The 13,944-nt window shown below is 37.6% G+C and overlaps 1 protein-coding gene across 1 annotated transcript; it reads right to left on the bottom strand.

The window, feature by feature from the left end:
- Positions 1 to 10,072: 10,072 nt before the first annotated feature.
- On the bottom strand, positions 10,073 to 11,974 carry LOC149503335 (uncharacterized). The gene has a single exon (XM_089740121.1). The coding sequence runs from the start codon at positions 11,809 to 11,811 to the stop codon at positions 10,204 to 10,206; it is 1,608 nt and encodes a 535-aa protein (XP_089596247.1). The 5' UTR covers positions 11,812 to 11,974; the 3' UTR covers positions 10,073 to 10,203.
- Between the last annotated feature and the right edge of the window lie 1,970 nt (positions 11,975 to 13,944).

The following is a 13,944-nucleotide window of genomic DNA, read 5'->3' as shown; positions in this document are numbered from 1 at the left end:
TGGTAGGACCTCTTGTGAGTCCGCACGGGTAGATACCACCACCCTGCCTATTTCTGCCGTGAAGCAGTAATGCGTTTCGGTTTGAAGGATGGGGCGGCCGTTGTAACTATACTGAGAACCTTAGAATTCATATCTCAAGGTAGGTCGCGGCATTTAAGCTGTAGATATCTATGGGCTCCAATAACCACTTAACTCCAGGTGGGCTGTGAGCTCGTCTACCCATGTAAGCAACAAAAAAAAATTGCTAACACGACCCCTTAGTACCATATCGAAATCGCGACCCACTGAAAAGATCCGACGAGAAACTCAGTGGATTGTATCTATGGGTTAAACAGTTTAAAATAAGACGATAGTCATTCAACCAAGTCAATGAAATCAACATTCTAATCCTTAAATCTTTTTAAAAGCGTTCAGTCAAAATACACATATAATTGAAATATAATAGAACGGAGTCCATAAAATTACCATAAGCGGGGTATTAAGAACCGTAAATAAGGGCTTCGTACTTTCAACATTTAATCCCTTTCAAAATCCCTTAGCGCTTTTGTGTTCCGACAAAGAGGGTGACTTTTTTTTTCAAATAGCGGTCCTGACCATTTTACAGGCGACAAAGCAGTTACCGCAGCTCTACACAAAACTACAACATGTAGGCCTATTTCCTCAAAACAGAACGCGTGTTTATATCGCTGCAGGATGGTGGTACCAAGCCTAACACACTCCACCAGTTCAGATGATAAAAAAAAAAAACAAAAAAAAAACCTTTATTCCATGCAATTACATTTTTTTTAAGTATAATGATGTTATATGCATGGACCCCTCTCAGGTAAAGGCCTCCTCCAAAGATTTCCATTTTGTTTTGTCTCTGGCGACATAAATCCATAAATCCATCTTGGAACCGTCCATGGAACCATCTTCCAAGTACTCATAATAAGAATTAATAACCTACTAACTTACATCTCACAGACCACACTGCCGAGAAGCAGTAATACATTTCGGTTTGAAGGGTGAAGCAGCCGTTGTACTGTAAAATTGAGACATAGAACTCATGTCTCAAGGTGGGTGGGGGTGTTTACGTAATGCATTAGCATTTATTAGCGTTGTTGATATTTTGTTGATTTGTTATACGTTGTTGATTTTTAAAAACCCACATAATATGTAAATATGTAAATATTATGTGGGTTTTTCTTCGAGCCTGAGGCCGAATCTCCTACCAGCGCATTGTGGCACGCGAGATATGTGGGACTTCACGGTCTGAAGATATTGGAAGCAGACCGCGGGCCCAAAGATATTTATCTATTGGCTCCGGTAGCCACATAATAATAACAAGCTCCAAAATTTCAAATGGGCGTATTGTAAGCACGAGTTCATACAACCATCCAATCTTCAAGAACTCTGGCCTGAAAAGTACGGAAGTTCTCTTGTACTTCACGTCTCACCTAATAAGCTCACCATCTGATGTAATAGAAAAGGATAGGACAAATATCATCAATATCACAGTAGCAACAGTAACAAGATTGAGTCTTATACCTGTCTTCTTAACAACCTGTCATGAAAAAAACACCAATGCAATTAGCTTTGAAATAAAAATATACGCTGTAATTTACTATTTTTTCCAAAATACCCCGGTCGTATCGATTGCTGATTTATCTGATGAAGATTCGTTCTCATCACTAATTCGTAAAGTAAAGAAGATTAAAAAATATTTCTTTATTGACGTACGGCTATTAGAACGACCTCCCAAACACAAAAATTATCTAAAATAACAAACAGTACATAATACCCAGATCTTTTAACACTTGAGCACTTTTCAAGAATGAACCGCCGATGTGACAATGGAGTGTCGCGACGAAACACGCGTCTGGGGCAAAATGGGCATATCTCTATGACGTCAATTAAGCCAATGTCGCCTTTATTAGTATAGAGGAAACGACTATTCTTCAAATTTCGTTTTTAGACGACAAAGAGTATCATGGGTGAGGTGTTAATAGATGATGGTTTTCAGCTATTCAGATTAAAAAAGCATCTTTTGTATCTATGTGGTTTTTTTTTGAGTTTACGTTTTTAATTTTATTGCTCGCATGTTCTTTATGACGGGTGAAACGAATACTATGGGTCCGAGCACAGATCAGTGTATGATCTGTGGGTCCGAGGGTCTGATAATGAGTTCGCAAAGTCACTTTAAATTTACTGAAACTCCGTATTTTGTATATTTTTGTGATCAAAAGGTTAACTTCCATTCTGTAGTCACCATCGTTCATGAACATCAGGAATCCCAGGGCCAAGCCGCTGCTACTGCTGAAGACTCTCCCCGAACCTCGCCTGAAGAAGGGTATGTCAAAGCACCTGGAGAAACACCATAGAGGGGTATTCGCTCCAGAGTCGGATAGTTCCTGTTAAAAAAAGATCTCCAGAAACGCAACGTGGATGGACCTAAGCGGTTATAATTTGTATGAACTCTGGTCCGGTCGCGGGAGGTGAGATGGTATTATATGTATAAAAGGACTATCAAACCAGAACAAACCTCTTCAAAGCAGAACGGTCCCGTCCCGGTTTGGCTGAAATAGCCCCCTAAGCTACCAGAGAATAGGTAGAAAAAAGAACGGCTGGAACAGGCAAGACGCTTAGAAAATAAGGAGGTGTCCCAAAAATATTGGGCTGGACTATGTGAAAGATATATGATAACATATAATAGGTCCGAACGGAAGAAGATGGCTGGTTGCACAGCCCCCACAGGGTGCGATTAAGGCACGAAGGATACTTACAAAATAAGGTTACTACTATATTACTGCGTAAGATATGGAAAGGACCTAGCAATAGCTTGAGGTTGATCAGTTTAGGAATGAGTCGTTCACAGATCATTATTAACCTAACCTAAACATCAGCCCGCTTAGTTTCTCGCCAGATCCTCTCAGCGGGTCGCGACTCCGATCCGGTAGTAGATTCATTCGCGAAGCAGCTGCTTTTGAGTTGTTAGGTCACCTTTGGAGGGGCTCGGGTAGCTGTTAGCAAGTCCCAACCCTTCTGGCTGAGCGCTTGCTCGCCCACCTGTCTTGGTAAAACTGGAAAGGTCTCCAGGCCACCAGTAATCCCTCAATCATAATAAAGGCTTTATTAAAAAAAAAAAGGTTATTATTAAAAAATAAGTTCTTCCTCAATTAATCTAAGAAAACATACAAAAATAAACAAACATAAAAACCGAAAATAACAAACGACGTGATTAAGGACGTACCATCTGCATTCACGTCCCACCACCCCACGGCTGGAACAAAAAAACCCACCCCAATTGTCGTGCAGCACTCAGAGACAAATGACGTCTCAAATAACTTTGATTTAACGGTCGTTTTTGTTAAAGAGGGTTACTTTTACGAATAATTTAACTTAAGTCTTTTTTTTCTTACGTATTCTAGTAACCTCGAGGGGTCATTATAGATTAACCGAGCTAGTACGTGAGCTCACGGAGCTGAAATCGGGAGTGTTGCTAACACTGGCCCTAGCAAGAACAATGCTTCGCAGAATCTACCACCGGATCGGAAACGCGACCCACTGAGAAGATCCGGCGGGAAACTCAGTGGGCTGAGTCTATGGGTCAATTTACTCGTCGAGCCCTTCGTCGCAAGCGACGGGTTCGGCGAGGACGGTGACCGGTGCTTGAGGTACCTAAAAGCATCGTTAATGGATCTGGAGGTTCTGTAATGACGTCCTTAGGGCGACGTCGACTATTTATTACGTCTTTAGTGTTCTCTAAGGTTTCAGCAAGGCGCAAATTATAACTTTAAAGTATTTTTTAGCTTCTTTTTTCTACTACTCCTGTTCTATCAAGGTGGTCAACTGTTCGTTGGCCTAATAAAGGTGTACATCTATAAGGCTTGTTGTAAGATAACTATAATATAAGATTTATCATGTTAAAATTGGTCAATTTTCGAATTGCCATATGGCAACACTGTTGGTGGGAGCAATAGCACTAGCGGGGACGAGACACAATAAAAAAGGCGGTAGTCGGAAAAAAACGGCAGTTAAAGCGGTGTAAAATTAATGCACAAAACAAATTACAATCATTAATATTAGCTAAATCGTACAAGTTGTACCTAGATCTAATCTGGACTGCAATCTAAATAGTATGTGCACTCAGCAAATCCATATGAATGACCAATGCTTTGGCTATTGAAAACAATTGAAATTACAAATATTGATAACTAGCCATTGTTAAATAGGATATCCTTCACACATCGGACAAATCCCCGAATATCTAAAGATTGTAAAAGTGGAGCTACAAATAAAGCAAAACAGAATCAAGTGAACTATTGCAATCTGTGTATTGATTTCCGGGCTGTTGGAAGCGAAGTCTACACATCTAAAGCAAAAAATTAATTAATTCCATAGCTCCCCAGATGCTAACAGCACCCAATATATCCTATTACAATTCAACAACTAAATAGCAATCTTTTGTCGTTGCTATTTCCAGGACAGCTGCGTGTGCATAGCATATTTGCTGGAGAAGGATATCACAAATTGAGTTTCGGATGACATAAGAATTGTGTATAATTATTAAAGCACGATCTATGTTAACAATGAAAACGGTTCTTATTAAAACACGGGTAAGTTTCACAAACCATTGTCTGCAGTGAATCAATAGTATGCTCCAGTTACAAATTGAAGAACAGCATTACCGTCTAACTGAAATTTCGACGTAATTTCTCAAGGTGGCTAAAGGAATTAACATTGTACTCTGACGCCTTCAGCTCTCACGCTAGGAGCAGGCGTAGGGAACCCAGCAACCGTACTCTTCGAACTCGGCAAAGAGTGCAACCTACTCCATGCATCAGTCCGCTAAGTTTCTCGCCGGATCTTCTCAGCGGGTCGCGATTCCGAGCCGGTAGATGATTCATTCGGAGGCGCTCGAGTAGCTGTTAGCAAATCCCGCCCCTCCTGGCTGAGCCTTTGCTCGCTCACCTATCCTGGTGAAACTGGAAAGGCCTTCGGGCCACCAGTAATTCTTCAATAATAAAAAATAATATCGTCTAATAATCGCTATGAAGGAACTATAACAGAATTGGCACATGTCGTATTCAAACCTGTATAAATTAAAGTATTTTATGCTATATGACCGAAAAATTACTTTGTAATGTCCTCACTACTAAACTTATAAGATCGCATTATATAGTTATAAATATTAAGCACGCTTGTGAAATTAATTATTTTTCTCACGTAATTGACGTAACGCTAATTTAGCAGACGTCTTGCCAAAGTAAAATGGCATATCTTTGTGTCGGCAAAGTCTGTCCTATATTAAGGTAAGAATATATTTATAGTGAGATACCGACCTAGTTCTTAGTCTATTTAAGTCCTTGAATAGAAGTTTTAGTTAGCAACATTAATATCAGTTTAATATAAGAACGTAGCGTCCATTATTTAATTCATTAATACAATTTAAGTGGAAATAAGCCTCAGAAACGATATATGAAACATTATTTCGACAAATATTTAATTATGTTTGTATAGAGAAAGTGAGAGAGAATACATTTTATTGCACACCAAAACACAATTTACATTCAAAAACAGTCAAAAAGCAGATACATTTGTACAATAGGCGGTCTTATCGCTAAAAGCGGTCTCTTACGGTTTAATTTACAGAAATTCTGGAAAATATAAAGACATGGCAGGTATGTTGTGAAGTACTATTGACAATACATTATTATAGAAAATATATATACATACAATAAATAGATATATACCGTTTACATATCATGTGAAATAACTATTTGATTTATATACCAATACACATACTTACATACTAATATATTTACATACACATAATCAATAAATGAACAGTATGGAAATGATAAATGATAATGATACAAACAAATAACACTAAGCAGAGAAGTAATGTTCCATCATCATTCTTTTAAAGCAGTTTAAAGTTGGAGCACTTCTCACTGCATCCGGCAGAGCATTCCACAATCGAACCGCCTGGATGGTGAATGAATTATCAAAGAATATTCGTATATTACATTAGTAAATGAGAGCTCATCTCTAGACTGGCAGAGCCCGGAAAGTTCAATACTTTAAGACAAATATTTTTTTGTATGGAAACTAGCGACATCTTATAGCGGATGCCCCTAAACTTATACGCTGTTAAAGTTAAGGCATTTCATTATTGTATAACTAAGCACAAAAAATAAAAATAAAACACATCATACAAGTCTTTATTTGTTATAAACAAATTGACTAAATTTTATCAATTTGTGATGTCTGAAAATTTACAAAATCCTTCTTTGAAAATAAAATATAGGAAAGTTAATATGTTACTGCCATCTACAGGAACAATGAGAAACTAATCGAAGCGAAGCCATCTAGTGGCCGACGCCCGTAAACATTTTTTTTTTTTTTTTTTTTTTTTTTAATCTTTATTTAAGGAGTTTATTCACTTAGTGAATATGTCACTCCATTGTGCAACAAAAGATAGTAACAAAAAATTATATAAAAAATAAAGAAAACTGTTATCGTCTCTGAAGGCCCACCAACACTATTTTATAAAGGGACTTAGCCATTTCGGATTCCGGAAAGGCTAATACGCAATTTACACCTCCAACTTGTCGAAAATCTGTATGTTTTGCAAAGAATTGTTGTCTCAAATCATCATTTCGCGCACACTCCATCATAATGTGAAAAGCGTCTTCCACTACGTCACAAACTGAACATTTGGGATCAGGAGCCTTCCCCATTAAATGAGCAAATTTATTGAGTGGGATGTGCCCGGAACGAAGTCTGAAAACAGTCACTAGGGTGGTTCTACTAAGGTTACAAGAATCAAACCATGGCGTTTTCCATGGTAGACTTTGAATTGTTTTGTACCACACGCCTTTTTCCAAAGACCTTTCATCGAAATATACCTTCCATAGACGATAACATTCCTCTCTTACTAAGTTGACACAATCGGTATAATTAGGAACTATGTTCAATGGTACACCATCGCTAGAAGCTTCCTTAGCTAACTTATCCACCCTTTCGTTACCACACAAACCGATGTGAGAAGGTATCCATTGCAATATCACTTCTTTACCGTTCGCTTTTAAGTTATTTATCTGCTCGATAATTGTATAAGCAACTGGATTGCCCCTAACACCATAAACGCATCGATTTAAGTGTTGCAGCGAACTACGAGAATCGGTAAGTATTACAAACTTGTCAGAGTCCACTGAGCTAGCATATGATATAGATTCTAAAATGGCTAGTAGTTCTATGTGCATAATTGACACTCGTACATCTGAGATAATATTGAATTTCGTACAATTTCCGGTTTGTGGGTCAAATATAGCAGCTCCCATATTTAGATTATTTTCTATTGATCCATCTGTATACAAATGGTAGTAGGATGAATAGTGGTTCTCTAGATGACGTACGCAGCTGTTACGTAACATAAAATGGTTATAACTACGCTTAGGCTCATTTATTCCTTCAATGTTAAGTTTAATTAGGTCGCATAGGTTGTATGCACTGATCCATAATCTTAAAGCGAACATTCCTAACTGATCTCTACAGTGGATGACTATGTTGCGGAAACTGTTATGAATACAAACTAGCACTGGTGTCTTTTTGTCTTTCCAATATCTAGAAGACATAAGGGAATTGAGTTGGTCTAATAGTACAATAGAAGTGTTGCCTGTTATTGATTTAGATTTAAGCCATAATTTTCCAGCTAGATATCTTCTACGAGTCTGAAGAGGTGGTAAACAAAGTTCGCTCTCCATAACATGTATTGGAGTACTCTTAACAAAGCCTCCTATAATGCGCATTGCCTGATTTTGAATTTTACTGAGTTTAACTAAATTTGAATCACAGCTGTTATCATAGAAACAACTTGCATAATCTAGACGGCTTCGTATGATTGATATATATAGCCTGCGAAGATGAGCAGGGTGGACTCCCCATCCCGACCCCGCCAACACTTTAAAAACGTTAAGAAATTTACAAACATCTTGATAAAGTTCATTTATGTGCTTATTCCATCTCAGAGATCTATCCATCCACAAACCAAGGTATTTAAAACTATCTACTTCGCTCAGTGGTGTACCATTTACTAAAATATTTGCTTGTAATACCTTCCGGCCTTTTCTAAAAACACATATTTTACTTTTTGTAGCAGAAATGTTAAGGCCCAATTCATCTAGATTTTTTATTACAAGGTTGAGAGATCTTTGCAGACGGTTTCTAGCCGTATTCATATCGCTGTCTGTTACATAGAGGACAAAGTCATCAGCATATTGGGCTACACATATGTCTTGAATAATATGACAAATTTTGTAAGTTGCTACGTTAAACAATAGAGGTGATAAAGGATCGCCTTGAGCTAAACCTCGTCCTGTATGTCTGCTAATGTACAAGTCATCAGTTTTGATTTTTAAAACCCGTAGGCTTAGAAATTTCCACAAATATAAACAGAATTTTGCCCCTACCCCAAGACCATCTAGTTTATTAAGTAAAGCATTGATTTCAACATTATTATAAGCGTTATCCAGGTCGAGAAAACAAGCCATGGTGAAATTGTCTCTAGAAAAACCAATCTGAACTCTTGAAACCATTCGGCTTAAAACATCTAGACAAGACCTTGATTTACGAAAACCTACTGTTTCATTAGAGAAAATGTTATTTTTTTCCAGAAACCATTCCAATCTTCTACATAAAATTAGATGAAACACTTTGCACACGCATGACATAAGAGAAATAGGTCGCAAAGAAGAAGCGGAGGACGGATCACGACCTGGTTTTGGAATCGGAAAAATATAAATCTCACGCCATTGATCAGGAATAATGCCTCCAAAGATAAAGCTATTGTACAAAGAGAACAGTATTTGTTTGCCTTTAAGAGGTAATCGCTTAATCATAGAAAATGATATATCATCCCATCCAGGGGCGGTATCTTTTGATTTTATATTTACCTCTAACTCATTTAAAGTAATTGGAGCCTCTAAGAAAGGATTCGATGAAACGAATATAGGTTGACATGATTGAACAAACAGAGGACACAAATTATTAAGTAGCGTTTCGGCTTTAGTTGGGTCAACGTAAGCTCTCTCTGATTTGTATCCCTTCAGCCATTTCATTTTGCTCCACAACTCACTCGTATGTGAAACTTCATTTAAGGAATCACAGAATTCGTGCCAATGTTCTCCAGAAGCTTTCCTTAAAAGTTTTTGTGATTCCCTAATACAGTCATTTAAAATGATCAAATTTGACGGAATAGGATTTTTCCTAAAAGTAGCAAGCGCGCGTCTACGTAAAGCAATAGATTTAGATAGATTTGGATTCCAATCAGGTTTTGGGGCAAACTTAGCACAAGGATCTGTGCAAAACTTAATAGATGGGATACACTTATCTGCCGCTTTATTGATCGTGTCAATAAATAAATTATAACCAGTAAAAGGATCATCCGGAAGAGTAAATTCAGCGAAAGAGTCCGTTAACAGGCTACTATATTCTGTCCAATTGGCTGCTTTAAAATTTCGTTTTTTAAAAGAATTTGAAGAACAACGAAATGCTGATGAAATTTTAATACACAGGTGGTCGCTTCCTAAAGTCTCATTTGATACTTGCCAATTAAATTTGAAAGCTATATCTGGAGAGGCGAAAGATATATCAGGGCTACTACATTGTAAATTTCCAGCTACCAATTTAATGCGTGTGTGACTACCATCATTTAGAGAAATTAAATTGCATTCGTTTACAATGTCAAACAGTTGAGACCCTCTGCTATCTGTCTTATATGACCAGGTCAGGTGGTGGGCATTAAAGTCCCCCAAAATTAAAGTGTTACTGGTAAATTGGGAAAAGATAGCTTCCCAATCTCTACGGGTTGTACGTACCGATTGTGGGCAGTAAATTCCAATAATACTTTCTAGATAATTACAATTAAATAGCCTAACAGAAATAATTTCTATCCCAGACTTTATGTTAGTTTGTATTAATTGTGATCTAATGGATTTGTGACAAAAAATTGAGACACCGCCGTAACCATCGCACCGATCTTTTCTAAAAATATTGTAACCACTAACTCTTAATTCGCTGTGTGGCTCCAACCAACATTCACTAACAACAGCGACATGAATTTTTTCTTGATTTAAAAGATGTTTGAAATCTAGAAGCTTGGGCCTCAAACTTTGTGCATTCCACTGAATTAGTTTAAAATTAATTATTTTGTCAGATCCGTTAGCCATTGATAGAATCGAAAATTAAAGTAAACCACTTTTTAAACGTTGATGCATCTGGTAAATTAATTAACATTACATTAATCGTCCAGTCTAATAGATAATTGATACATAGTTTGAATTTAACACTCCAAGGCTTATTACTGCAAAATACTACCTCTTTAAGTTTGTACAGAACCTCCATAATTGAAATATCAGACCCCGAGTGAATCTTCCTAGTACGGTCACGTCGAAAATATTTAGATGTATCGTGTAGTGTCGTTTGTGGTTTAGGATCTTGCGTCGTTGAAGTAGAAGGTATATGCGGGTGACAGGACCCCCCCTGCCCCGCGTCTTGATTTCCCTCCTTGATAGGTCCACTAGTATTAGAGCTGGTCTCCGACGCTTGTGATGACGCATCCCAATCATGAATGGACTGATCCGACGAAAAACGTTGCTTCCTTTTTTTAGATTTTCTTTTATTTTTTTTGGAACTCTTCAAATGTTCGTTAGAAAAAAGTGTATTATTTCCATCTTGGGTTATCTTAGACACGACGGATGCATATGAATTCTTATTACGTGGGTCAGTAGGAAAGGTAGTGTTCTGCATTGTATAAGTGATATTCTCGCTCGTTTCTCTGTGAACAGCTGGTGAAAAAGGTGGTACGTACATCAATGAAGCCTTGCGGTACGTACAGTTAAATTCCGACATGATTTCTCTTATTCTTCTTTCCTTCAAATATATTGGGCAGGTCTTAGCTAGGGCCATATGGTTACCTTTACAATTTATACATTTGAAGGAATTGGTCTCGCAATTAGGGTGATGTTTCCCACATTTAGGGCAGAATATTTTTGTAGAAGGACAATATTTGGCACTATGACCAAAACGCCAGCAATTTGAGCATTGTGTTACGGGGAAAATATATGCTTCGACTTTTACCCTTGTATTGAATAAATATACATATTCCGGAAGTGAGTTACCCTTGAAGCTGAGGCGAATGGTTTCACTGTCTATCCATCCTGGCGAAGCCGGGTTCCGTTTATTCAATCGTTTGATCGCTACTATTTCGCAATTATTGCTGGTCCTAATGTTTTCCATAAGGTCATCCTCAGATATGCCTATTTCCATGTTTTTGACAATTCCATAAGAGATATTTACTTCCCATGAATTTTGAATCCTCCAGCCTTGTTCTTGAATTTCAGGACATGCCGCGAATTTTTCGGAAAAAGCTATGTCCTCAAATGCTAGAAGGACTTTAAAAGCATTAATATATTTCACACGAGTTATACCACCAATATTAAGTCGATGAAATAGTTTGGCCAATGCGAATTGTTTTGGTAGCTGATTTTTGCTCGAGATGCAAACATCAACGGAGTTCGGTTTCCAGCGTTTTGCCTTGGACCTCTTTACTACTGTCCAGTCTTCTTCATTCTCTTCATTTTGTCTAATATTGTACTCAGTCTCCATCAAGTCTTCTTCTTCTACTTCTCCAGATTTATTGTGCTGTTCATCAATACTTTCTTCGTCTTCATTCCTTCTTGATTGTATTCGTTCATCTTCCATATTTTGTCTACTCATATTAGCTTCCATCTTGTTGCTCTCAACAGTCTCGTTTGCTTTTTCACTCATAGTGCACTAGGATTATAGTCGTACACCTCATTGACCAGAATACGGACGGACTGCGCCCGAGCGCAGTCCCGATTTAGTCAATAATCCCGTCCTCGATTGAAGGTAACCCAAAACAATATTTGAATAAAACAAAAACCAAATTATAGACACGTGCGCAACCACTCGCGTATTCAGATAGATATACGTTATACGTCCAAATACCCGTCCGCTCTGTTCGGCTGCCGGCGGGCGACTGCATTTTTGTTTTAAACGGCCGTCTGGTGTAGTGGTAAGTGACATGGTCACTACACAAGGGAGTCGCGGGTTCGAATCCCGCCAAGGGAAGATATTTGTATGATAAATATAAATGTCTTTCCAGGGTTATGGGTGTATATTAAAATGTATGTATGTGTATAATAAAAATATTATATTTATTTCCGTTATCTGGTACTTGTAACACAAGTTCTTTACGAACTTAGCACGGGACCAGTTAACGTGGCGTGATTGTTAGTAAATATTTATATTTATATTTATTATATTTATTATATTTGAGTGCTGGAGTTGCTTATAACTAATTTATGTGTATTATCTATGTAGCCTGGTAGCGTCATAATGAGATTGCCACTGCCCAGTTTAGACAAACCTAACGACAAATGGACGCTCTCACAAAATAAATTGGTGCTAACCCGCTCGGGCCCAACCCTACCAAAAAAATTACTAATTGAGGACATGAAAACCCTATTCTCTTGCTCTCTCGCAGATTAAATCCTATAGATGCATCTGTTTATTTCTCTTTACTGTCGTCGTTTGTTTTCGGCGTGTCTCAAATTACGCCAATGCTAAATAAACTTACGGTTCAAAAACCGTTTCTTATTCAAGGCCCCGGCCAAGGAAGTTATTCCGCGGGGTGTCAAAAAAATACGAGATAAGAAGATACTCACCCAGAAACCCCAGTGCGTTACGGATTATGACCGAGAATTAAAGTCGGACCCACTCATTAGCCACTAGACGAACGAGGTTATCTATCTATCTTTATGTATATAGGACGCGGAAGGCATTCAATGGAAAGGGTTTAGCGGTAACCGAGCCAATATCAAATGATTTACTAAAGGCTTATTTGAATGTGAATGGGAATCGGGTTACCTACCGTTTGGAGTTAATGGTAACGTCCACTAAGCTTATTTACGCGGATGACGACCGGATCCTCAAGAGTTCGTACTAATCAGTGGTGACTAATCAACGCATAGTTGCTCGCGAGGTAGGTAATATGTTGGTACCCATGTAGACTCACAATATGATCTACCAACTGTAATAGTTCAAATAAAAATGCTGTCTATCATAATTAAATACCCTATTCCTTTGTGTTCGAAGTCTACGTAAAAGATTGTAAAGTTTTGTCACTTTTCTTAGGTACAATCATGTTGAAAAATATATCTTAAATTCCGCGTTTATTCCTGTGATGACAAAATTCTATTTTTTCCTAACTGCAAAACTCTTAATTATATTAATTTTTTTTTTAAGTGATTTTATGACCCGGTAACTAAGACTTTATGGTCATGTGTTATTTTAATTGATATTCTTATTTTTATGAAAAATGATAATATGGAGTGAAATAAAATGAAACGAAGATGATTAATTTGAGACATTAAGCAACTGGATGAAATGAGATGATATGGGATGAAATATAATCTCAGTAAAATGGTGGTCATTTACTGAGATTTTTTCAGTGGACTTTTTGGAGGATCCCGAGAAGTAGCTTCTTCGACTCTCAAGTCCAGTGGCTTTGTTTTATTTTCTCAAATTTGTGCACTTTTACAGATATTGAACAGTTAATTAACCACCATTTTTACACATTTAAACCTGAAAAAACACTAAATAGACAAAATAAAACAAATCACACAACTTCACTCCTCGCGTTCCCGCCAAAAAGTTATTCATTATATTATCTGTAGCGTACTTGCCTAGTGATTTGATGAAGGAACGCGGAGTCATTCCCTGATCGATTCCGTTATCCCCTGACAGATAAGGAACCATTCTTATTTGGTGAATGCGTAAGTCACTCGGATCCTATACGGCCTTGACAGAAGGGAAGTCAAATTGTGAACACTTTGTGGTCCCTTTAGTTTTTTAGACAATGTACTTTTTGAAAATGGT

The sequence above is a fragment of the Bombyx mandarina genome, chromosome 03 (genome assembly GCF_030267445.1).
Source record: "Bombyx mandarina strain Sakado chromosome 03, ASM3026744v2".
NCBI classification, from domain to species: domain Eukaryota; kingdom Metazoa; phylum Arthropoda; class Insecta; order Lepidoptera; family Bombycidae; genus Bombyx; species Bombyx mandarina.
The sequence above is the reverse complement of the archived record's forward strand: the minus strand, read 5'-3'. Positions and strand labels throughout refer to the sequence as shown.

Excerpts from the sequence above, each read along its gene's own strand:
- LOC149503335 (XM_089740121.1), bottom strand. The coding sequence starts at position 11,811 with ATGAGTGAAAAAGCAAACGAGACTGTTGAGAGCAACAAGATGGAAGCT.